The sequence below is a fragment of the Chamaea fasciata genome, unplaced genomic scaffold (genome assembly GCF_029207755.1).
Source record: "Chamaea fasciata isolate MVZ Bird 193981 ecotype frontalis unplaced genomic scaffold, bChaFas1.0.hap1 SCAF_1, whole genome shotgun sequence".
Lineage (NCBI taxonomy): Eukaryota > Metazoa > Chordata > Aves > Passeriformes > Sylviidae > Chamaea > Chamaea fasciata.
The window spans coordinates 34,455,174-34,481,605 of NW_027094086.1; the positions used below are offsets into that span (position 1 = coordinate 34,455,174).

The following is a 26,432-nucleotide window of genomic DNA, read 5'->3' on the forward strand; positions in this document are numbered from 1 at the left end:
GAGATACTTGAATAAAAAGATTCTGTATGCTTAGAGAGTGACACCATGCTAAATAATTAGTACACCGATGCAAAACTTTCCTTCTCTTACTCTGTGTAGACAAAATACAGAAATATTGCTGAATATTTTTTTCTTCTTTTGCACCTGACCCATTTGTTAGAACATTTAGGGCAAAGTAGAGCTAATTATCACCAGCAGAATTATAGACTCAGCAAATTGCATAGCTTCCCCTTTGATAGCTTCAGAATAAATGCTAACCTAGTAGCCTGAAGAGTATTGACAAGTGCCTGAGTTGGCAGGTCTGGTCCATGAAAGCCCTTATTATAGGAATAATCTATAGTTATGTGGTGAAATAATTGGGGCTCAGCTGTTCCTAGAAGCCTCTGCCAAAAGAGCTGAGTGATTAATTACTGCAGCCCCTCTCTCAGTTGGTGCCTCTGAAAAGTTATTGATTCTCCAGGGAGTCTTGAGGACACAGATCTTCCTTCTTCCTTCCATTCATGGAACTGTATATAGTGCTTTACTTATAGTAAAATCAACAGACATCTGGGCTAAATTCCCTGGAGGTTGACCTGGTTATACTACCTCAGTCTCAAGGTTGTGTGTGAGCTGGGATCTGACATTTGTGTTCTGACAAAGCTCCTGCTAATGAAATATGCAGGAGAATATCTACTTTGTGTTTTCAAAGAAGTTAAATAGATTACTATATTGTGATTGAGGCTTGCATAGTTTTGGGCATGCCCCAAAGCCAGCAAGCAGGCAGGCAGGCAGATGACTACAGAAGTTCACGGGTGCAAATACGTGGAATTCAGATGTTGATTGGCATGAAGAGCATCAAAAACTTGGATAGAGATGCTTGAAAGCTGCATTTGAATACTTTTATGTAGAGGAAAGGGAAAACCTCAAAGGTCAAGGCGAAAGTATTATTTATGTTTTACAGATGTTGAAGCAGAACAGATTCCATGGATTAGGGATTTACCCTAAGTAAATACTTAAGTGCATATTAGATTTGAAAAGGTTTCTTACTTCCTTTATGGTAATGAACTATACTCCTATCCTAACTTAGTTACAACCCTGCAACAGGAAAAGAAAAATATTGATATTTCCAGGTGGATCTAACAATGATGAGGTACCTAAAGGACTGAACAACATAAATATGACAATATTCAGATTATTATGGTGCATTTCATTATCCTAAAGGAAAACTAGTTGGGGATTTGTTTTATCTCTAATGTTTCAGCAAATAACTGACTTATTTGAGATCTGATCTTCCAGATTATAAACAATTTTTAAAAATCTTTGGACAGTTGATGTGTGTCTGGGAAACTGTGGTAGTGCAAATGCAGCATGAATAATAAGGTTCACAGTGAGTGGGAGCTGGTCAGAGAGCCTGTCATTAGGTGTTTAGCTGAGACATTCATATATTCAAGGACATTTTTAAAGGAAAGAGAAGAGGAAGTTCTGAATATAAACCAGAATCTTTGAATAACTGATGATTTTGCCAGTAAGCATTTAAATATAACTGGCCTTACACTGGGATTGGCAGCCAAGGGGAAAGGTCTCTCAACAATGACTCAAGCCAAATTAGACAAATACATAGTAAATGGAGTTAAATACTGGAATTTCATGTGAGTATGAAAAATGTGCATACATAATAAATGTAAGTGAAAGATCAATGAGTGAAAGATCAAGCTTGTTTATAAGAATCGGTATTTTGCTTCTATTCTGAAGGTAGTTAATGACACCATGAATATTACCTCATTCATCTTACATTTCTTAGCCATCTAGATGAGATTCTTAAAGCTACTTCTTTAGAAACAGTGCAGATAGCCTGGTGGGATTTTTAAAGCATTCTGATTCCTAATTACCATGGAAATATTTTGGATTAGGCTTTAGAAATTTTAACAAATGTTTGTGTTTATGATTAGGTAACCAAATATAAATGCCTCATAAAAAGGATTTAAGACTTTTCTTGCAATGAACCAGAAGAACTTAGGTGTTCACTGTAAAATTATTGGAGTTTGCTAATGGACAGGAGCATTAGCTTTGTTCTCAGTGATGGATATATCTGGACACTTAACATTTGTTGACACCAGTACCTAAATGAGGAAAAGACAGGTGGCACATCAGAATCCAAGTCCTAAGTTTTGATCCATATCTTAACACCAGTTGGATATATATGTATATATATATGTATATACTCTGAATAACCCAGCCCCAAGTCACCTGTGAGAAACATGACACAATTTCTGATTTTACTTTTAGATAACTACAATTTCAGTACCTATAATGTCAATGTTGCTTAAAATGGCTTGTGAGTCTCTCTAAAATCTCCAGATGCCTCCCTTCTGACTGACAAAAAATCCCGAGTGACTGTAGCTCTTCTCCAGGTACACCTAGGGGGCTGGTAGGCAAATAGGTTGCAGTCTAACTCTCATCTAAGTGCTTCTGGAGTCTGAAACAAAGAAGGCCTGATCCCAAGTACATACATTTATACCATCTAACACAAACGAGGGTATAAAAATTTTCTTAGAGTTTTTGGCCTGGCAACTGAAAGTTTATGGTCCAAACTAAACAACATACCCTCCTGGGAACATGCTTATCCCAGGACTGCACCCCAGTGGCCTGGCTGTGCTCTAGAAAAAGAGCAATTCTTTATCTCTCCTACTGCAGCTATACAGGATATTTACAGATATACAGCACTGGACTAAAAGGAATGCAAAGGCAAAACCACCTCAACGCCTCCTCTGGTCTGTCCTGCCTCACCTCCGTGCTATTCTGCAGGAGCTGAAACACTACGTAGCTGGCACTACAAGATGCTGAAAGCAAATTATTTTTCAGCAGACAGACTGTTAAAATCTAGGTTGACAGAAAGTCTCATTTCCCATAGAAGCATAGTTAAACAGTCCTGTATGGGAGGGAAACAGCAAATTTCACAGGAAGGGCAAAAGGGAAGCACATTTCTTCCATTTCACCCCATCACATTCAAAGCAGACCTGCTTTCATGTACCACAACTTTGAAAGACCCATCAGAGTTTTGTATTTCCACACTGCACTGAAAGCCCTGCTCCATGACATATTTTAAACCAATTCTGAATGAAACAGAAAATGGCTGTGGTTCAGCACATTGGAAAAGCCCTCGGCATCTGTGATTTTCTTTCCTTTGAACATGAGCAGAGTCCCTTTTCCATGCTGTTTTATTCTTTGTCCTCCCCACTGAGTCTGTTTTAAGGAAGATTCACAGGGATTATTAGCATTTTGATACATGGAAATAGAACTCAGTAGAAGAACAGTAGAAGGAGTTCCTAACTTTATATCAAATTTTCTACTTCTCTGGAGAAAATTTTGAACTGCTTTGAAATTTACTGCAATTCTGATTATCATGAAGGATATGCCTCCAGTTCTTTTGATGTAATGTGGCCTAAGGCAAATATAAATTTTGAGAATACCTAGGGAGAAAGAAGGAATTTCCACTGGTTTTTTTCTGCCCTTCTCATTGTAAAACACAATATAGACGATTGTCCTGTTTGTATTCTAGCTGGTACAGAATATCTGTTTCCTGTTCTTCTGGCAGTCAGAAATATGAAAGACCATCAGGAAGGCTCAGGAAGGCTTTGATGGCACTGAACTGAGTTTTTTTCGTTATAAGGTTATTTAGATCATAGAACACTAATGTGCACAGGGTGCATTTTTACCACAGTCTCAGCAGAAAGAGCTTCAGTCACACCTCCATCTTCAGTCCTCTATTTGCCTGACTGCTCACCACCAGGAAAAGTGCTCATGCAGGGAGCTCCAAACAGACTGTGGCCATCAAGAGAGATGTTGAAAGCACAGTAAGCCCATATGATCAGTGTGACTGGAATATTACCTTCTACTGTTCCCCTGAAAGGCATCTCACCTGGCTGAATAAATAAGTTTATTAAATGAGGAAAAAAAAAAAAAAAAAAAAAAAAAAAAAAAAAAAAAGGGACGAAAATTTCTTAAAATCTCATTTAATAGATTGTTTTGTTATTGAAGAAAGTAGAAAGACATTGATTGTTTCTCACATTAGATATAAAAAATAGGAGTTATGATTAGGTAGGGGATTTGTGTTTATCTAAAGATAAGGCCTAAGACTAAATGAGATTCTCTTTCTCCTCATGACTGCCGTGTGATATCCAGATAACACAATTTAGTCCTATGCTACAGCTTCAAATATTAATGCCTCCTGTCAAAGTCATGGGAATTAGTCCAGAAATGAAAGCCTACTGTCTGTTCTGTCTGTACAGGCCCACAAATGTCCTTTAAAATTGGCACATGATTGTAATTATTTCCCTGTTCCCCAAGCTACTAATTTTCCAGGGTGTGCTGTCAAATTTCCAAACACCTACTCAACTTCTTAATGTATAAAAGCTTTATGTATTTTCCTATTTTTGAACAGCATCTAATATACTGCTAAGCATTCAATCAAGCTTCACTTTGTCTTGACTTTGAATTCAGCTGCCACTCAACATATTTTGAAATGTATTACAATATGAGCAAGTAGCACTGATTAGCATCAGACATTATTTCTGTCTTAATTTGGGTGATACTTTGTCATTAAGTTTTGTGATGATGCACTGGCTGTAGATAATACAGTGCTGATGTTCATTTGCTTGCAGTCATGTCCTGTATTGGTTTGATTAGACCTACTCTATGGCTGGTTGATGACAAAACCTCATTGATTACATGTGGTCTGCTTCTCATTTCCAGTCAAGCTTTCTGTCTTGAGACATGAATAGTTTCATTAATTAGGTGAACTAAACACGTTGACAGCCATTCAAGCTAGTCTGGGTCTGGCATAATAGTGCTGGTATTATGGATTCATTCTCTCCAGTCAATGAAAATTTGGTTATTCATTTAAATGAAAGCAGAATCAAAACCCATTGGTGTTCCTTTCATTTGATTATGCTCCCAGAATATATCCAGTACAATTTCCTCCTACTTTTACAGGCTGTTATACTTCACAAGAGAAGACACTGATTATTTAATTCCAGATGTTAAAATCCCTCCTGCCCTGATAAAGAACTGTAAATAACTAATGACTAGCTAAAACCTAGAGCTTAAAAAAAAATCTAGATATAAGTTAAAATTCTAACAATTCATATTGAGTCTTCTATAAAGCATGCAGTTGTTTATAAAACATCAACTGTGTTAAATACTTGGAAAAACTAAAGCCAGATCTTCAGGACATTCCACTGCTGTGTTTACACTGCTCAGCACTTCCCTTATCTTACAGTCCTCCTAAGTACCCAGTGTCTTTTTCTGCCTCTCCAATCCTGATTACAGTCTGGAGATCCATTTTCAAATCTTTCTGCCAGATTAGGGATATAGACATTTTTGTATGCTACACTTAGTCCCAAGATTAAAATCAATGGAAGAAGCCTCCCTTGTTACTGGAAATGGGCATTTCCCCTTCCCTTTCTACCTCCCCGTTAATCTAACTCATTGGTCTGCTTCAAGACAACACAAGCCAGGAGTAAGTTACACATGGACAAACCTGTACCAGCACTGGCTATTCTCCTGGGAAGCAGCAAGAGCAGGTCCACTCCCTGAAGGAGGACAAGCTGGGACTTGTGGGTGAACACAGTGCAGTGGCCTCCCGCCAAAAGGACCAGGGAAGCAAAAAGCTCTGCTGATAATCCAGGGATGATCAGACAGGGCAAAATACTGAAGCAGGTTCAGGGTCCATCCAGAAAGTCCTATCACAAACAGCAGAAGATGGGACTAGGGACAAAGCGACCCGTAGCCCAGGTTTCCAGGTTCACCCAGGATATGAGGCTGCTGACAGGAGCTGCCCAGGCCTGATCAGAAATGCTGCCCAGAATACATGGCCAGTGAGTGCAGGGATGAGGCTGTTTTGGGAAATTAGGGCATTTTAGTGTCCTCAGAACTCTGGCAGCTCCACAGAACAAAATGAATATGGAAATAAGGAAGGTGGGGGCAGGGAATCAAGTACTATATGGGAAAGTTGGTTCAGAGAATTAAGATTCTAGAAGCAAGAATGAAGTAACTGTTAGCAATTCCACTTCATAAGTATAAGCCAAGTATGAGCTTCATCCATCCTGTTTCTGCATGACATAATGAGCTATTAAAAAAATCTCCAAAGCAATCAAATACATACTAAAAGTAAGTTTATGAGTAGCATTTAAAAGAAAGTGTCTTTACTGTCAAAGCTTAGCAGACACATATTTTGATGGGAGGCAAAGATATATCATCTTTTTGAAATCATGGACTCACACTGTGCTCATTTGACATGTAATTGTATCAAGTGCCTTTGCAGACTTTGACTTTCAAATCATTATGATAGCAACGCTTTCTCATGACAGATGCAAAATTACTGAACACCCATGTGCTACCAAGGTGTAATTGATTATCTTTCTCAGCAGTTGTGTCAAAGCACTATTTATTCCCACTGTGTACACTGACCAAGAAGAGAATTCTTCGGACTTTATTTCTGAGGTATTCATGGCAGCAAGACCACAGAAATGAGGAGCACTGGAAAAAGAAACCTCACTTATAATGGCAGAGAAGCAGACCATATTTGAAATTCTGTGGTCACTTCTGCTGCTGAATACTTTAACATGCCATGCTGCCCTCCTTCACAAAATTAGAGAAGTGGAATACATAGACGGAAGAAAAAAAATAATTTAAAAAATCGATCTTTCAAGTCTAGTTATCCAGAAATACTTACATGCTCCTCCTTGCTTGCATAAGATGGAAAACAAAAGGGATTTTACAAAGTAATTGTAGTTGTTTTTGGTCCTTTCTCCACTGTTCCTTTCAGTCCTGAACATCTGTTGATCACAACCATGTAGAAATCAGAACTCACTTCACATAGAGACAACTACTCTGCAAGTTCTAATAGTTCATCAGCTTTCAGTCCTACAAAAGAAACAGTGCAAGTTCAACTCCCCAACCCCCTGCCATCCCAAAATATCCCTCTAAAGGATCACCATTTGTTGGTGTTTTGTTAGTACAAGGAGTACAAGACTCCACACTATGCTTGCCAGAATACCCTTGCGCACAGCAGTAAGCAACGGCACCGTAGGGCCAGAAAGCAATTTTCATGACTGTGTCTCTTTCAGCCTTCACAAAGCTCAGGTGCCCAAAGCAAGGGGCTACTGCTCATTCAGTTTTCTTAAGGTTATAAAGATGTATTTCAATTACCAGCAACAAGCCTCGGCTGGGCCTCGCTTTGCAGAAGTGATTCTTATTATAAACATTTATTTCTAGAAGTTTAATTTCTGTTCTCCTGCAGCGGAATTCCTAAGCAGGCACACTGAAAGGGCTAAAGACCTTCAACCCCCTCCCTCCCAATTTACTCCTTGCTTACAAATAAAAGAGGTTTGCAGGGGCCATATTATGAATGGTTTTATTGCTCTCTGACATTTTGTAATACATTGTTACCATTCCAGTCTTTACTATGTAACTAAAAAAATAAACCATAGATCAAAAAGTACACAGTATTAGTTTTAGCCACAATCAATATAGTAACTGATTCAAAGTATGCTACAGAGGCACTTTACAAAATAAAGGAAAAAGTAATTTAAATCCATGTTCCTAGGATCTTTAATTCCAAAGGTTACTTCCAACAAACTCAACTACCCACAGAACTGCTAGTTTGATTGTTTTCAAACAAAAGCTGACTGAGACATTCTGTGTATGGCTATAATAACACATAATATTTCAAAGCAGTAGTGGTCGCTTGTGCTTAATGAGATGTTACAAAATATATTCTTAATTTGAAAAATGTGTGCAATACTCAATGCAGAAATTAGGTTCATTTTTAAAGTGTAACACAAGTATAACCAAATACATACACTATATACAGAGTGTAAAGAAGTTAACAAGGCTGCTTAGTTTTTAAAATCTGGGTTATGGTACTGCAGATGGGACACACATACACATACAGAAGATGTTGTGGGTATTCCCACGAAAGTCCAAATCTAAGTACTTGCAGAAATGTCCCAACTACTTTGAACACTCTATTGGACTTTCAAACTGATGACGAAGTTATTTCTAAAGTAGATTTCCAGTATGGAAATATATATATTTTAGAGAAGAACATAAGGAAAAAAAAGCCTGATTAGCCTCTGGACAATCTGAAATTTCTCACCAGTGTTGACACCTGCATGACTGTGCGTGCTGTATATTCATTTATACATACATAACAAGAAAACGTAAGTCCGCATCTTCTAGCAGGAAAAGGGAAACATTTATAATAATAAACTTTCTTTAGGAAAGCTTGGTTGATATATACAGTATATAAAAAAAACCTACACAATTGTCAGCATACAAAAATATGAGTTCAGTATCTTTTTATACTTCAAAAACCTAATGATGAAAAATCCAGGTGTCCTGAGTCAGGTATGTACTGCACGTCTAATTTACCAATGCCAGAGTACTGTTGGAGTACAATTAGAAAAGCACTACCTCCATTTATCAAGTACAGAGATAAAATACATAAGGCAATGCATTAGCTCTTTTCATACTGTTAAACAATAATGGCGCAAAATATGCGTAAAATACTGGCAGGCATATCCGTGAAGGAGCTGTAAAGTAAAGAGTATGGAACAATATGTAGATATATACTACAGTTACTGATTTTCTCATTTAAATGAAAATAAATGAAAGACACTTTCCTTTTTTTGAGCATCATGCTTAACCATGATGTGTATACTCACATTCAGGCAATTGTCTTAAATACATACATATATGTATATATACAAACACACACATACACAAACAACATCTAACAATGCATTAATAAAACATGTTTGCCTGTGAATTTCTCTGGCTAAAAACAGATCAATAAAAGTGTTTCATTTTTTTCCATTAAAGGATTCTATAAAATGAAATTAAGTATGACTCCTATAAATCCTTGTTGACTGAAGTTTAATTGTCTTGGCTCTTAACCAGTACAAGAGCAGTTTTGACCATTACTGACTGCATTTGCTCTAATGGAATACAAACCTGATGCCTTTGCCAAAACCCAGTGAAATCTACCCAAAAAGCCATAAAGATTCCAACTGTCTCAGTGGCCATGAAATTGGTTGGTTGCTTCAGCTGACAGCAGGAACACTTACTTTAAAATGGATCTCTAAACACAAAGTTTGACATTGAAGTCTGGACTACATACATTTTTATGTTTATTTACATTTACAATCTACAAGGAAAATAGGTATTAAAAATAACTAATTTCGGGAACTAGGCTGAATCAATGACCATTTCATAGACTAAAAACCATTTAACATCCTATTATTCATAGATGATGGTTACAAAGATAGGCCAAATATCCTCAGCTCTACTTAAAATCTACGTTTTCTCCAAGCATGGATGCTATGGCAACTCATGGCAGCTCCTTGGCCTGTAACCCTCCCTTCCAGGCTAACATTGAATCATGGTAGTATTTGATAATGTACTCCTCTAGGTCCTTGAATTTATTCCCAGAAGAATTACGCTTGCCTTGGGTGAAAAAGTAAAAATTACATACAGAATGCTTTCCCTAAACCAGTACAACACATTGCAAAAAAAGGCTACATAACCCGTTTCTGTCAAAGCAGAGATTTAAGAAGGTGTAGGTGATACAATTCTTGTAAATCATCACTCTTGGTCATCTCTTCTTGTCACCTGTGAGTTTAAAAGTTTATGAGAGGATAAATATACCGTGATGAGAATGGATATTTTTTTTTTACTTTGCAGGTGCACCTTGTATAAGGAATAAATACATCCTACACATATACCAAGGAAGATAAACAGCTTTAATAATGAACATACGTAAATTTATATTTTAAGAATGGACTTATTAAAGTCCATTTAATGTTATTAGAATGTTATTAATGTTATCAATAGAATGGTGTTAGAATGTGCAGTGTGCTCTGAAAGCAGAGGGAAAAGCAATCTGAATACCACAGGGATTTCACACACAGAAATTTCTGTGTCAAATATTACAGAATGTTTCATACAGGCCATCGAAGAACATTTTGAGAAATCAGGTTTCCACTTTTTAATAGACAGTAAGTGGGCCATTTATGCCCCATTTCCTCATAAAATAGGTTGGACTCGATCTACAAGTTGGAGTCAATGATCCCAGAGATCTTTTCCAACCTAATTGATTTTGTGATTCTGTGTGTTACTGTGGGATCATATTTTTATGTGTTATCTGTAATCCCAGAAAACCAGGGCATAAGTTTCGCGGCTCCTTTGATACCAGGCTAAATAGATGGTTTACTTTGCAGTATGGGTCACCAATAAAGCTTATAATGCTGAATTGGTTTTTGAAAACTGGCTCTAGAGGGAGCAAAAAATAATAGAAGTCCAAAAGTTAGATACCAAAATAAGAGGTCAAGATTTCTGTTGCACATTCATGAAACAACAGCTGAATAATTTTGTCCAGTGACTGGCTTATAACTATTTGTCCCTTAAAAATGTCCATTATCCCATGATTTCAACAATAAAATGAAACAGGGAATTATCATATTATACGGAGACACTATTTTGGAGTATTTGCACTCCTACCATTTTCAATGCTATATTAAAAAAAGTGATGACTAGTTATAATAATGCATGTACATGCAACAGATTTTGTCCTCTAGGTTATTTTATTGTATACAGGCTCAGCAGCTCCATGCAGCTGACAGCTGACTTCCCTCATACTAAATCAAACCTCATGTGGGGAAACCTCACAGGAAGATGTGAGCTCAAAACTGGGCTGACACCAGCACACCCTTGGCTTGAGGTGCTTATGGCTTCTCTGTACTTCTGATGTCTGAACAAGCAGAAACTGAAATTACTGGTGCTTTTGCCCAGAGCAGGAACTACCATAGCCAATACTGCTGCTCTGAAGGAAATATGTCTGAAAGTATGAGATCCTGACTAGAACAGCAATTAAAGAAAGCATAACTCTTTCTTATGTGTAAGCGTGAGGTCATGCTAGACAAAAGCCTTCAAAAGTAAATTTTTTAAAAATTTTGATTATGATTTTGATTTAGATTTTGTGTATTAAGTTTTTTAAATCAAAAAGAACATAATACAATAGCTTCCAGTAACTATGAGAGAGAGTAAACTTTAAAGCACAAAGGTGAAGCTGTTACTGGACTGTTCATTACTGCATGTCTTTGTCATAGTTTAAGGCAAACATTCTCTATTTATGGTAGGACCAGTTATTGATATGACTACATAAATATATACATGTTGAAATGTACATATATGTGCAAACATCTATATCTGTGGATATATAAAAATATTTATTTTCTTGGCAAAGTTAAGGTCTATGTAAAAACATTTAGAATACTGTAAAAGGTAGGAGCTCTAATTCCTCCTTTGGAGAAAAGTAACAAGTTCCCTAAATATCCTCTATAAAAAATCCACTCTCTTCAAGAGTACAGACCCTTTTGAATTCTCACTTATTTCACTGTAGATTGATAGATCCATAAATATTTAGATCATATGCAAAAACTATGTTGTGAGGTTTGATTGCTACAGCATAACTACAGGCCGCTGTTGTACAAAAAATAAATTTTATTCAGACAGTATGTGTCTTGCTCTAACGGAATACACAGCTACTGCTACAAGTAGAACTATTTCAGAATACAATTTTTGTTTTAATGTGTTCATATATAAATCCTCATTTGGGGGTGTTTTCTCTGAAAATTCTTTGGCCAAAAGAACAGCCAAATGCAGATAAATTCTCCCTGGGCTCTCTAAATAGTTAGTACAATTTCAAAATAAATCTATAACAATTACCACTCCAAAGAACTGAGATGCTATACAAAACAATTCTGACAAAATGTGGAAAATGGTAGCACAAAACATCAAAACCCCAAACTATACTTGAACTTCAACCAGTCATTTCCAGTTTAACAATACTGACTCATCTCTGCCTTATGTAGATTTGTTAATGTAGTGCTATAGAAGAATATACACAACTCTGGAAAACTCTGAAGTGCAGAGATGTAATAATGTAGAACATCTATTAGAGTCTGAAACTCAGCCTTACAATGGATGAAGATCAGACTCATCCTTCTCCTTCATTATAATGGCAGCTGCAACAGGGCAGAACTTTACCTTATATGCCATACCATTAGGCACTCCTAAGGCCATGTAGGTCCTCCTTCCAAAGCAGTGTGACAAGCACTGCTTCAGACAAGGCTGAGTTTACTGATTACAAGCACACATCCATAGCAGCTGCCTGCAGCCATTAAACACAATTCTGAAATGAGCATTCCATCTTTAAACCTCACATTATATTCTTGAAACAGTAAATTCAACATTCCAAGAAATTATGATGGTGACAGGAAAAAAAGTTTTATCAAGTGCAAAGGGCCCCATACGAAGTGCATGCTCATTATCAAGCCTAGTTTATCTAGGCTTCCACAAGAACACATTCTGCATAATGTACAAGGGAAGGCATTCCCTCTGAACAAGACTTTTTTTTTTTCTCAAGCTGCTGACTATACCTATCATGTGGTTGAACAAGACAGATCAAATTAACCTGATTCCAGTGTAAAATTCCCAAGGAAGAGTACTATCCTATGAGTGTAAGGCTGGAGTGCACAGATTTCAGAAATGCTTTTGGGAAGACATTTTTCAATGCCAGTAGGTAATATTTAGGGTATTTCTTTCTTTTTCCTGAGTAAAAGATTTTTTTTTTTTTCTTATTTATCAAAGCTGCAGAGACATACTGCTATAGTGCAGTTGGATTTTTGTCATATAGTCCCAGTATCCTGAAGACCATTACTGGGTTGTTTTCTGGAGCAAATCTCCTCATTCTTCTCCAACAGGTGGTGGTGGCTGGCACAGCTTGTATAATCTGAAAATGACAGGAAAACAAAGAAATTATTATTCTGAGAATGTGATCATTATTAAGATGAGTAAATTTTAGGAACAGAAACTAAATCTACATCTTTCTGCATTGCTAAACAAAAGGTACTGAAATCAGTTTAATACCATCAATGTAAAACTAATAAAATCTTCTTTGTAAGTACTATTGTTTCACATTGAAAGTGGAATCATTAAAACAGATATCTATAAGTAGTCTTATAAAAACATTTCAATATAGAAAATTTTCATATTTCTGCACTGAAGATGCCTTCATTAATCCTATTATCCGTTGTTGCCTTGGATTTCTCCATTGGAAAAGCTGCTTGGTGAATGTAATTGCCTCCAATTCTGTTTTGTCTTGGTACAGTCAAATCTCACTCTAAAAATATTTCCTTGAAGAACTGATGCTATTTGAAGCACCGAAGACAGGTGTCAGACATGTGGTACTAGCATGCGGGTTTTAAACACACTCTCCCTCTGTTTCTTCATGGATGAAGTCAACAGCAGTAAGATTTTGTTCAAATGACTACCTCAGTACAGATTGAAGTAGCCACTGCTTTTATAAAGGTTTTTGGACTTCCATTAACCCCTTTTGTAAGGACTTGGTTATTAAAAGGTGTTTGAAACTTTACCCTAATAATAGAAACACTGAAAATAAAAGGCTATCATTCTGACCTCACCCCTTGTGTTCTGTACTCTTGTCCAGCATACAGTATCTCCTCTGAAACCACAGCAATTAGAACCAGCCATAGACATGATCTCATTTGGAGATTACACATATTCCTCTGGGAAAATGTGTCACTGAAGGAATAACAAAGAGAAATCTCCACCGTAATGTGTTCTGAAGATCACTGGGCTCTTCCACATAGTCATATGGCAGATTCAGAAACACAATCATTTAAGGTCACATTGTGGAGACACCAAAACATCTGTTAGGCATATTGTTGTTGCCATATATAAGGCAATACACGTATATCTCATATTTTTATACTAATGAGAGGATAAGGTCTGACCTTTATACAGACAAGGAAGCAGAGAAGAATAAACAGGTTGAATTATTTGATTCTGCTGGCATAATAAAGCAGTAATATTCAAAGCTGGCAGAAGACATAAAATTACAGTCAGAATCTCATCCAGAGTAATTGCAGTGGGGTTGATACTTGGTGATGTTTTAGCAATATTTAATTTCTATGGAGCAAAGTGCAGAAAACCTCAGCCCCAAGCACTAAGGTCGGTGTATTCTTCACATTATAGCAGTAATCACTAAGATTGTCTTCAGAGCAAGTGAAAGAAAAGAATTGTGAAGCAAACTGACAATAAGGCTGCATAAATCCCTAAGGATCTAAAGTTGCTGAAGATGCTATAGAGCAGAAATAGCCTGTTCTGGGTCAATGTATAAGGAACAACTATTTGAGGTGGTACAAAACAGAAACAGTGGCAGCTGCAGACAACAAGAGAATCCTGTCAAGTGATGTTAAATGAACCCAAATATAAAATTGTTTTCAAAGCAGAGAACTGAGAAGCCATAATATTGTTTAGCTGTACATCAAAAGCATCCTACTGATGACAAATCTGACTTGTGCATCTAATGCCCTGACCACAGAGATCTGGGATGTTCCTGTGACATTGCTACTGCTCTTCGCTGGCAAGAGTGCCAGGTACATCTGTCTGTTCTATGTTCTCATAATCCTCCTTCAGCATTTCAATGCTACATTGTGAGGATTTCAGCTGGAAAGAGGCAGTTTTTTTTTCCATACGTGCAATGCTAAAAAATTTTATTGCTAAGTTTCAGTTTTTGACAACTGAGATTTTTCCTTTATCACAAAAGCTCGGAATCTAGATAAATATTTGGTCATGTTGGGATGAGAAAACTTTGGGTTGCAAGAATTCTTTAGCTGTATTCAAAATTATGTAATGAAGGAATTCATTTGAGGCCTAAATTATACTGTTCAAAATATGAAAATTCTTCTCCCAGTAATGCTTTAATTGCTTTTAATGTAACAAAATGCTACTTTATTGGCATGGATTCCCCCAAGGGAAGACAGTTGATCAGGGATCTTTGGTCCTGGACTGCCTCTAAGCTAATCATATTCACATGGTCATCTCTATCAGGTTTTACTCATTCCCTGTTTCCTTACAGAAATTTAAAACACAACAGTGGATCTGTTATATATTTCACATATCTGTCTAGCTCATTCAATGTGTTCTCATTAGTCAACAAAAACATTATGTTTAAATTGGTAAAACCCAGTTTAAAATAGTTCTGAATTACTAAAACCTTTTAAAGATCAAATTAAGAACATGGTTGTTTGGTTATTTTTATTTATAAATATTGTGCTTTTAAAGAAAAATTGCAGGTACCTGCAATCCATCACATTAAAAAGCTGGATAAATATAGAACCATAGCCCATTTTTTATTGTAATGCACGTTTCAGAAAGAGACAAAGAAAGACTACATCATCCCCAAATGCAACTAGAACATGATTTTGCTGAGATACTGCGGTATAGTATTGCATTAAAATGGGGTTATGGATCTAGTTAAGAGTATTTACCAAAACCCACTAAATATTACAAGTGATGAAGGACTTACTCCAGTGTTTTCATAATTATTAAGATCTAGGTTTCATTTTTCAAAAATGGGCATGTTGTGAAGTGCTACATAGCCTGGACTTCTGCAACTAATCACTTGAAGTAAAATTGTATGGCTAAGAATGCAACCGATTTTAGGTACATTAAGAACCAAATCATACTAGCTAGAGCATAATATAACCAATGTTTACTGTTAGCTTTTGAGCACCTAGGACTGAATTTGGAACAAAATACACAAAACCGTGGTCTAGGACACAAAGAATCAGTTACCTTGGTACAGACTGGGGCGTTCTATCCCTCACTCCCAAATTCTTGGCCGTGTTTTGTACTCTCGCACCCTGTGGAAGAAGAATAACAATTTTACTTCATTTATCCCACAATAAATTAGGAAATTTTCTGAGCTTTGTAGATGAACATAACTATTGATTATAAGTAATTAACACATGTGTTTCACCTCCCAAAACAACTATTATCTTCTAAGGTGAGAAGGTGAGGAACAAGTTAAAGCAATAAAGAAACAGGAATCTTGCCACTTTTCACCAAATAAATGCACATATATAGATCTTGGTAATTTAAAAGAGAATCATTTAAAAATAACATTTAAGGTTTAAAAGAATCCAAACACATTGTTTGATTTTTGTCACCATTCCATGTAGAAGTCATAAATAAAGTTCTTTTCTGACATGTCACTTATTTCCTATGAACTTCTGAATAAATGAATATTACAGATTATTATCCATGAAAATACTAAATAAAACTAACAAAAAATGGCCTAAAGTCAGGTACTAAATAAGGATTAGAAAAATGCAGGTCCTGATCTTCCTTTATAATCAGAGAATCTCAAAAAAAATACCCCAAATAGGCAGGAACCTACTGAGATTATTTAGCGTAACATCCCTGCTTAAAGCAAAGGGACAGAAGGGACAAAAGAAAAGTTGGTTTCTCTCTACCTCAATTGATCCTATTAAAAACAATAATGAAAGTACTTTTGTCTCACTAAGAAGAAATGGACAAAACATGCTCAGTATTCCTACACCATGAACTGTTGCGCTAAAAACACCTTCTTCTGCAAACGTACCAGCTTATACATATCAAAGAACTTAGTAAAATTTCTTTTTGATTGATGAGGTCTAGCTCTTAAAGTTCAGTTTTATTGATGTAAAGTAGTCATAATAAAATATCTGTTAGGCTTACTATGTTTTTTATCATTTTAAAGGAGATGGAAACTACTTGTTCTGTCAATAATAAATTACTGACTATCCTGTACTACGTAAATTCAGGACAAAATAACAGAATAAAAATGTATAACCTCAGAATTCTTACTGCGTAATCTCAGATTGATGTGAAGCATCAAAGATTATATTTCAAACAGAACTGCAGTGCCAAATGCACATGATGTAAAATAGCTGTAATAATTGGTTCCAGACATAGAATAAGACTAGACCTTTCATATGACTGAAATCAGGTACACAGGTAACTGACTAGGTATTAATTCACTGTCATGGGCTGAAACAGTATATGAAAAAGGCTGCCTGTTTACACACATATAGGCTCTCAGATTGTATGTAAATCAACATGTTCCACAAAAACATACTGTGTCCTTACATTTCTTTAAGGCAAAAAAAATGGTGATAAAAACAGTAAAAATAACTAGAGTACATATAAAACTCAAGACAGAATACAAAATTATTTTACTATAGCTGCATCTATCTAACTAAGATTGTCTCCAATAATTGCAAAGGCACATAACTACATAACAAACATGTCTTTCCCCAGAAACTCCTCCAGAACTCAGTCAGAATTCATTAGTCATTCAATACTTCCTTTCTTCATCAACAAGTATGTATTTAATCAATTTTAGTGATGCTCTTCTCTTCTTTCCCATCTCATGTTGTACTCAGTAATAAGTACTCATCACTAACCTTGTGAAAGATCCACATAGTTGGTACAATCTTAGCTTGCTACATCAAGAATCAGAGAATGGTTTGGGTTGCTAAAATTTTAAAGATAATCTAGTTTCAACCTCCCACCATGGGTGAGGACACCTCGCACTAGACCAGAATGCTCAAAGCCCCATTCATCCTGTCCCCAAATATTTCCAGGGATGGGGCATCTATGGCTTCTCTGGGCAACATGTTCCAGTACTTCACTGGCCTCACAGTAAAGACTTTTTCTAAACCTAATATCTAAAGTTTATTCTAAAATAAAGAATCTAAGCCCACTCTCCCTTGGAAGCCATTACCCCTTGCCCTATCACTACATGCTCTTGTAAAAAAGTCCCCCTCCAGCTTTCCACTCTTTTAATTTGGTTTAAATCTGGTAGTTTAATTTGATGCCTTTAGTTCTGCACTGGTGAGGACAATGGTCAGTCCCTACCTGTGACACATGTTCTTTAGAAGCCTGTTACTGCCCTTCATGAAGCTGAACAGTCCTACATTATTTTGTCTGTGTATAAACCTTTCCCAACCATTGGTAAGTTCTTATCTGACCTTCTCTGAATCTTTTCCATTTTACTATGTCCTTATGGAAGGGATAAGAACATCAGATAGTTCCAAATGCAGGGTCATGACAGCATGATTTCTACTCTATCATCTATCCCTGCCTAAACCATTATAACTTCTGCTTTACTGATAACTGCTGCAAATTGAGCTGATGTTTTCTCTTCATATCCTGAGGTCTTGAATATGAAATGGAATGGCAAGCTCACAGTCAATTATTTTGAATGTGAACTTAGGGCTTGTTTTTTCCCCAGTGTTCTTCACTTAAGAGTAATCTACACTGATTTTCATCTATTATTTTATTGCTCAATGACAAAGTCCTGCAAGATTATTTATAATTTTTCAGAGTTACTTCTCATCTTTAATAAAAGAATTGAAAAGATTTCAGTGGAGAATAGGAAGAATGATTGGTTAAGAAAACACAACTGAAAAATGACAGATCAGATAAACTGATTTCTTTTATCTACACAAGTAATGGCTTATCAGGGAAATGATAATCAAATTCGGGACAGACTTTTTAGCAGGAGCTGTAGCAATAGGAAAAGGGGTAATGGTTTTAAACTAAACAAAGATAGATTTAGAATAGATATAAGGAAGGAATATTTTATGATGAGGGTAGTGACACAGGAACAGATTGGCCAGAGTATGCTAGACACCCCATTTTTGGAAACAATCAAAATGCTAAAAGTCTACTAATAAATAGGGAAGAAAATCTGGTTGCTAAGTTTATGGTATAGGGGACAGAAAACAGGAATTGAAGGGGAAAAATAGGAAAAAAAAGCCACTTAAATGAGGCACGAAGTAAAACATCCCAATGAAACGGCTAACTCTGGAACAGACCACATGGGAAGCGCTGCGCAGGAGCCCCCACTACTGGAGGTTTAAAAACAGATACAACAAATGTCTGTCAGCAATGACATAGGGATAGATGTTGGTTACAGTTAGACATGTTGAGTCCAGACCTTTAGCACCTCCAGTGGCCTTTTCTCAGTGCCATTTTCTAAAATTTCATCATAATAAAGAAACCTCACCATGACAGACTGCTGAGACTGGCACATAATTAACAGCACTGAGAGCCAGAATATACATATATTTGCAAAAACTATCTGAATTAATCACATTCTGATCCTGCACATCAGTGAACCTCTGTGAACAAAACCAGCTTATTTCTACTTGCATCATGCACTAGACAAACTAATTTAAGTATCTTGCTCACAAAATAAATCAAATGCATTGATTTAAAAAGGAGTCTAGCTTTAGATAATCATGTAATTTATTATTTAGTTGGGGCACAAATTAGACCTTACTCAAAACCACCAAATTCTTTTTTCTTTTGAGGAAAAGCCCCCAAGAATTACTAGCAGCTTGCTACATGACACCTTGTTGTCACCACTGAGCATCATTATACAATTTCTATTTCAAGATACTGCTAATTTATACTTCTCCAGTTCTATTATTAATTGACACTGTCTCACATGGGCATAAGGGAGAGCTGTGCTACATGACTCTAGACTGCTACCCTCTGCATACTGATACTGCCAGAGCACTGGTGAAAGATGATGGCAGTTCTGAGACACCATCAACTGGACTCTTCTATATGAACTAGTATTATCATAACCATGGTTAAAAATTATAGGTTTATTTTTAAGCTGCACACTAATTTAAGTATAGCAAGAACCAGTCACATAGAGGAAACAGATTCTCTTTCAAAAAGCTCTAAATCAGTACAATTTTAAAGAGAATTATTTTTAAGAGAATTATTCACAGAATCACTAGGCTGAAAGAGACCTTCAAGATTGTCCAACCCATGCCATAACACCTCAAATAAACCATGGCACCAAGTGCCACATTGTAGTGGTTTGAAAGCAGAACCAGTGAGACACTCCAAGTCAGAAATACAATTTAATAGGAAGAGGAAAAAAAAGAAAGTAAAATAAAATAAAAGCAACAATACAAGAGACCACTGACAGATTCAGAATACAACCTGAGCAGGATGGTGGTAGCAGTCCAGATGAGGTGGTCTTTCTGAAGCAGTGATCCCATAGAAAGGTCTGGTAGCTCTTGTCCTCTGGGAATCCAGTGGGTAAGGGCTGCCTGCACTGTCCCAACCACCAGATTATATCCAGGTGGGAATTCTGGGCTACTCCCCCTGGGCGGAGCATCTCACAATGGGATGATATCTTTCTATGAGTCATGAAGTGGGTCCTTGATGGCCCATTAAACCAAGATAGCTCCCGGAGGGAGTTACCTATGAGTCATGGGGCAAGGCATTGATGGACTATTAACAGAAGATAGCCAAAGGGAGGGGGCCTGAGAAGAGCACTGCCCCACCTGGTTTCAACAGCTCATGAAGATGGTGATAGAATAAATACTTTGTGCACATCCTACACTACAACCCAGGACACACATCCAATCTTCTTTTAAACACATCCAGGGATGGTGACTCAACCATCTCCCCGGGCAGACAATTCCAGTACTTTATCACTATTTCAGTAAAAAACTTTTTCCTAATATCCAACCTGTATTTCCCCTGGCACAGCTTAAGACTGTGTCCTCTTGTTCTGTCCGTTGCTGCGTGGAGAAAGAGACCAACCCCCACCTGACTACAGCCGCTTTTCAGGGAGTTGTAGAGAGTGATAAGGTCTCTGAGTCTCCTTTTCTCCAGCCTAAACAACCCCAGCTCCCTCAGTCGTTCCTCACAGGGTTTGTCTTCCAAACCTCTCACCAGCCTCATTGCCCCCTCTGGACGCGCTCAAGCGTCTCAACGTCCTCCCTAAACTGAGGGGCCAGAACTGGACACAGCACTCAAGGTGCAGCCTCACCAGTGCCCAGTACAGGGGAAGAATGACCTCCCTGCTCCTGCTGGCCACACTGTTCCTGATCCAGGCCAGGATGCCGTTGGCCTTCTTGGCCACCTGGGCACACTGCTGGCTCATGTTCAGCTGCTGTCACCAGCACCCCCAGGTCCCTTTCTGCCTGGGCACTGTCCAGCCACACCATCCCCAGCCTATAACGTTGCAGGGGGTTATGGTGGCCGAAATGCAGGACTTGGTACTTGGACTTATTAAACTTCATCTTATTGGACTCTGCCCATCCAGCCAGCTGTTCCAGGTCTCTCTGCAGAGCCCTTCTACCTTCCAGCAGACTGACACATGCTCCCACCCTAGTGTCCTCTGCGAATTTACTGATGAAAGATTCAATAGCCTCATCCATGTCTGTCAGTAAAAATACTGAACAGAACTGGCCCCAGCACAGAACCCTGAGGGACACCACTGGTGACTGGCCCCCAAGCTGGATGCAGCACCGTTCACCACCACTCTCTGAGCCCGGCCATCCAGCTAGTTCCTAACCCAGCAAAGAGTGCTCCTGCCCAAGCCATGGGCTGCCAGCTTTTCCAGGAGTATTCTGTGGCAGAAAGTGTCAAAGGCCTTGCTGAAGTCCAAACAGACAACATCCACAGCCTTTCCTGCATTCACCAAGAGGGCCACCTGGTCATAAAAGGAGACCAGGTTGGTCAAAGATGACCTACCCCTCTTAAAGCCATGCTGGCTGGGTCTGATACCCTGGCCATCTTGTAAGTGCTGCGTGATGACACTCAGTATAAACAGTTCCATCACCTCACTGGGTACTGAGGTCAGCCTAACTGGCCTATAATTACCAGGATCCTTCTTCCTACACTTTTTGTGAATGGAAGTCACATTGGCTTCCAGTCATCTGGAACCTCACCAGTGAGCCAGGACTGTTGGTAAATGATGGAGAGCAGCTTCACAAGCTCTTTGCCAGCTCCCTCATCACCCTGGGATGGATCCCATCTGGGCCCATAGATTTATGAACATGAAAGCATCTCAGCAGTTCTCTGATTGCCTCCTCCTGGATAACATGGGGACCATTCTGCTCCCTGACACCATCTACCAACCCAGGAGGACAGTTGTCCTGAGGACGAGCCATCTTCACACTAAAGACTGAGGCAATGAAGGCATTAAGCACTTCCACCTTCTCCCCATCTGCAGTTACTAAGGTCCCTCTCTTATACAATAAGGAACAAAGGCAGGTCTTACTGTTTCTTTTACTGTTAATATATTTGTAAAAACATTTTTTTATTATCCTTTACAGACATCACCATTTTAAACTGAGCTTTGGCCTCCCTAGTTTTACTCCTACATGCTCTAGTAGCCCCCTTAAATACTTCCTGAGAGACCTGACCCTACTTCCAAAGATGATACACTCTCTTTTTATTCTTAAGTTCCTTCAAAACCTTGTTGCCCATCCAGACTGGACATTTGCCTTGTCAACTCATCTTTCAGCACACAGAGACAGTCTGTTCCTGTGCCCTCAAGGTCTCTGTTTTGAAGCACGCCTACCTTTCCTGGACTCCTTTGTTTTTGAGGGCTGCTTCACAAGGAACTCTCTGAATAAATCTCCTAAATAGGCCAAAGTCTGCCCTCTGGAAGTCCAATGCAAGAGTTTTATTGATCCTCCTCATTTCACCAAATATCAAGAACTGTATAATTTCATGATCACTCTGCCCCAAGCAGCCTTCAACTACATCTCCCAGCAGCTCATCTCTATTTTCAAACAACAGGTCTAACATAGTCCCTCCCCTGGTGGGCTCAAAATATAGTGCTGTTATTATACTTTTAAAAAGGCATGAAAACATGATTAGTCATTTAAAAGACAACATAAATTCTCTTCTGGCCTTTTCTGTTTATCAGCCCTTTAGTTACCTTTTTCCCTCAGAGCTCTCTGCCCTTCTGCAGCTCCTTTCCTAGGCCTCTGTCCTCTCCACTCTGCTGCATCCTGAAGTCACACTGCTGTCAGGATGCTTTACACAGCATTTTGTGTGTGCAGATGTTTACGTGAGTATATACGTAAGTAAAAAAAAAAAAAAACAAAAGATAGTTGGGATGTTTTGACAATTTTTTTTCTCTATTTTATAAATAAATCAAAACTGCTTAACTAAAGCCATCCCACAGACCCAAGTTCATAGCTGCTCTCACAAGTTGGTCACTTTTCTTTAGTTCCCACAGACCAGGTGCTTGATATCTTATAATAACTGACAAGACAATTATTTTGAACATTGTTCCAACAGTACAGTTGGAGCTATTATTAGTCTTGTTCAACATGATCTTGACCTTATTCAATTAAAAAATAAAACCATTCCTGAGGTTATCCATTCAATCAGGTGTCTCCAGTTATTCAGTACTGGTATACCAAGTTGGAAAACACATCAGCTTTGAGTAGAGATAATTTCCTCCTGTGGAAAGCTGATACTGATAGGAGTTAATGCTGCTGAGTAACAGATGGAATATATGTCCTTTGACTTGCACCTCTCTGTGGCTAATATCTTTATTCGACAAAAGGTTTAGTGTATAAATGGGACTACAATTTTGTTTTGTTTGTTTTATGGGGAAAAAGCACATGTATTGCCCTTAACTAAGTGCTCTTGCATTAAGCCCCAAGAAACCTTTTTATTCCTTTTTCTTCCAAGTTTTATGGCCTGCATGATGATCCTGACAGTTAAATCCTACAGATAATTTAAACATTAAATTCAAACATGTTTCTGGAAAATACCATGGTGCGTTGTTGAAATTACTCCAAAACATTTAGAATTTAATGGAGGGTTATATTTCTACTACAGAACTCCAAGACCGATTGAAAATTACAACAAATGATTATTACCCTATTAAATGCCATAGTGGTTTCCTGCAAGCGAAAGAATGTGTGGAAGAAGTCAAGATATACTAGCACACTTTTTCACAGTGTCTGTGTGTAGTATTGAGATATTGGTATCTTTAACAGCTATTGATCACCTGCTGTTTTACTTCAAAGAATGTAGCCTCACCAAAAGGCCTTTTTTCACATCTGTATTTGAGCAAGTACAGCCACAGCTGCTCAAAACCATGTCAGTTTCCTTCATTTTCATTAAATAAGCTGCAGAAGATACAAAAATGAATCAGCATTTTTTAAATGGCCTAGATCTGTATTGTGAAAATGTACAATTCGACAGAACACATCCTAAAAGTAGATTTATGCAAACCCCTACAACCATATTTTTTGATTCCAAAATACAGAGGTCTTCCTTTTGTCTAGAGCTGCAGGAGCAGACATATCAACCTATACATGCAAGTTTATCCATACAAAGCAGCAGCCTTCTCTTCTAGTCAAGTTAAAGCCATAATTCCTGAGCAGATGTACATGACCTGATTCAAGAATCTCGAGGGTGTTTATTTACCACAGAAACTTAATTTATGCAGCAAAATAAGTGAAATCCCAATACAAAAAGGAATGAGACTCAATACCCTGATGTACCCATGCTCAGCAACAACACTTACATACAACTGATGGGAACCTATGGTTTGAAACAATCCACAAAATTGCTTTAACAGACTAAAGGCCACACCTAACATACACATATTTTTTCTCTACAGCAAGTTAGAAGTACAGCTTTTTAATCATTTTCGTAACTGCTACTGTTGCACAAAATACATAGCAAAAATAATGAGCATAATAAATTAGGTGCCATCTAGAACCCAGAAATTATGAACCTCTTCTTATCTGTGATTAATTGTTACAATATTTAATTATGGATTTTTTTCACTTCAAGATTGAGTGCATCCTGTATTTGGCTTATGATTTTGTTCTAAGGTTGAAAGCTACCACAGGCTGGGATATATGTTTCATATGCATGCAGAGTGATTAAGTCCCCCCTCAACCACTCTTTCATCAACTGAACAGGTTGAGTTCTTTAATCTTCAGTTTATAAGCTTTGACTAATAACCTGTGGACCATTCACGTTCCTCCTTTGAATTCCTTCCAAGATACATACTTTTGAATGTATTTTCTGATAACAAGATATTCTAGAAAAGGTTGAGCTAATGCAGTGGAATATATCCCCCATTTTTCAGTTGATTTTACTTTTTAATCCAGTATCTGTTGGCATACCTAAGCACCAAGAGTTCATGTTGAGGTGGTTATCTATCCACAACAGCCTCTAAATCCTAATATCCTATTATGACCAAAGAGCGAAAAACACTGTTTTGTAATAAGGACGTTGTCCTCAGGAATCTTGCCTGGAAAGTTAAGAAGAATGGTATTTATTTCTCTCCTTCCCTTCTGCACATTAAGGGGTTAATTCAGTGCATGAGTCATATTTTACTGACAACAGTTAATAATCTGAAATTGTTTCTATCAATCATATACATTAAAAGAAAAGTTGTTTTACTCAACTGACTACTCTGATGTAAGGTGATACCAAGGCAGTTACTATAAAAAATCATTTAGTAAAATCATAAGAGAAAAAAAATAACTAGTTAAAAAATTGTCTGTTTCTCTATTAAAAAATAAATAAAACACCTTCAACAATAAGGGAAAAAAATTAAAAACAAAACAAAACACAAACAACATAATACCCAAACAAAGAGAACTCAAATAGACACTGCACAACATTAGGATGAAGGTTAAAAAATGCTTGGTTGAGTCATTCCTGTTTGAAGACTGTTGGATTTTAATGTTTCTGAATAATGGGATGGAACTGCCAGGAGATGTTCCATGAGCTTTATTGTGACATCAGTCACAGTACAGGATGAGACAAGAGAGATGGCAACAGCTCACATCTTGCAAACAGCAGCCAGAATTCTGTGTTGTAAGGCCTTTTAAAAGTTTTCTAACTAATAGCAAATTGTTAAAAGCTTACAGACATGTGCACAAACCAATCATTAAAACTGCACATACACCCTATAGCTAACAATAGGTGCTTGTTTCATATTTCCTGTTACTCAAGAACTTTTTATACTCCAAATATTTCAAGGCCTAAAATTCAGCTCTGTTTCTAACCTCTGTCTATGTAAGCTTATTGCAAGGCTGTGAAAATCCTCTGATTTTCAGTTCCCACAATATGCCCACAATTCCCCCTCTCGATACAAGTGGAAGAGAAAGGAAGCTTTTTTGATACCTCTGTCAATTATTAACTACATTGCATTGCACAGTCCTACTATAGTGCGTCTTTTCTCATCTGATAGATCAGCGCTATAATTTTTCTGCACAGAATTACATTCCCATCGCTACTGGTGACCACATCAGTAGCAGTTGTTTGGAGGCATCCAGGTCTCCCCTGCAGCCAGCACTCACCTGTTTGCGCATGACGTCCGTGGCTTGCATGATGTAGCGAGGGGGCAGCCCGTGGCTCCGGGCCAGCATGATCGCCTGCTCCAGGGTGACACTCAAGGTGCAGCTGCAACGGGGGAAAGAGGTCAGCTATCTCCTTAAAATAACTGCTTTTAAAGCAGTCATCTTTTAAAAAAATTATAAATAAAAATATTACGTAGTAAACATGCCCTCCATGCCACCCTCACCCATGCAGGCATTAGACTGATGTATAATGTTTCTATGATTTTGAGTGTAACAAGTGTTCCTGCTGACTTACAATCAAATGCATATGTTTTGTTTTGTTCTCAAGGAAAAAAACCCAAACAACCAACCCTAACTCCCCCCAAAAACCAAAAA

The 26,432-nt window shown here is 37.7% G+C and overlaps 1 protein-coding gene across 1 annotated transcript in view; it reads right to left on the bottom strand.

The window, feature by feature from the left end:
- Positions 1 to 7,376: 7,376 nt before the first annotated feature.
- PREX2 (phosphatidylinositol-3,4,5-trisphosphate dependent Rac exchange factor 2) overlaps positions 7,377 to 26,432 on the bottom strand; it is a 172,406-nt gene continuing 153,350 nt past the window's right edge. Inside the window, exons 39-41 of the mRNA XM_066180368.1 lie at positions 26,058 to 26,160; positions 15,703 to 15,770; positions 7,377 to 12,832 (exon numbers count right to left, since the gene is read on the bottom strand). Coding sequence (XP_066036465.1) covers positions 12,787 to 12,832; positions 15,703 to 15,770; positions 26,058 to 26,160 — 217 coding nt within the window. The 3' untranslated portion in view covers positions 7,377 to 12,786. The remainder of the gene's footprint in view (positions 12,833 to 15,702; positions 15,771 to 26,057; positions 26,161 to 26,432) is intronic.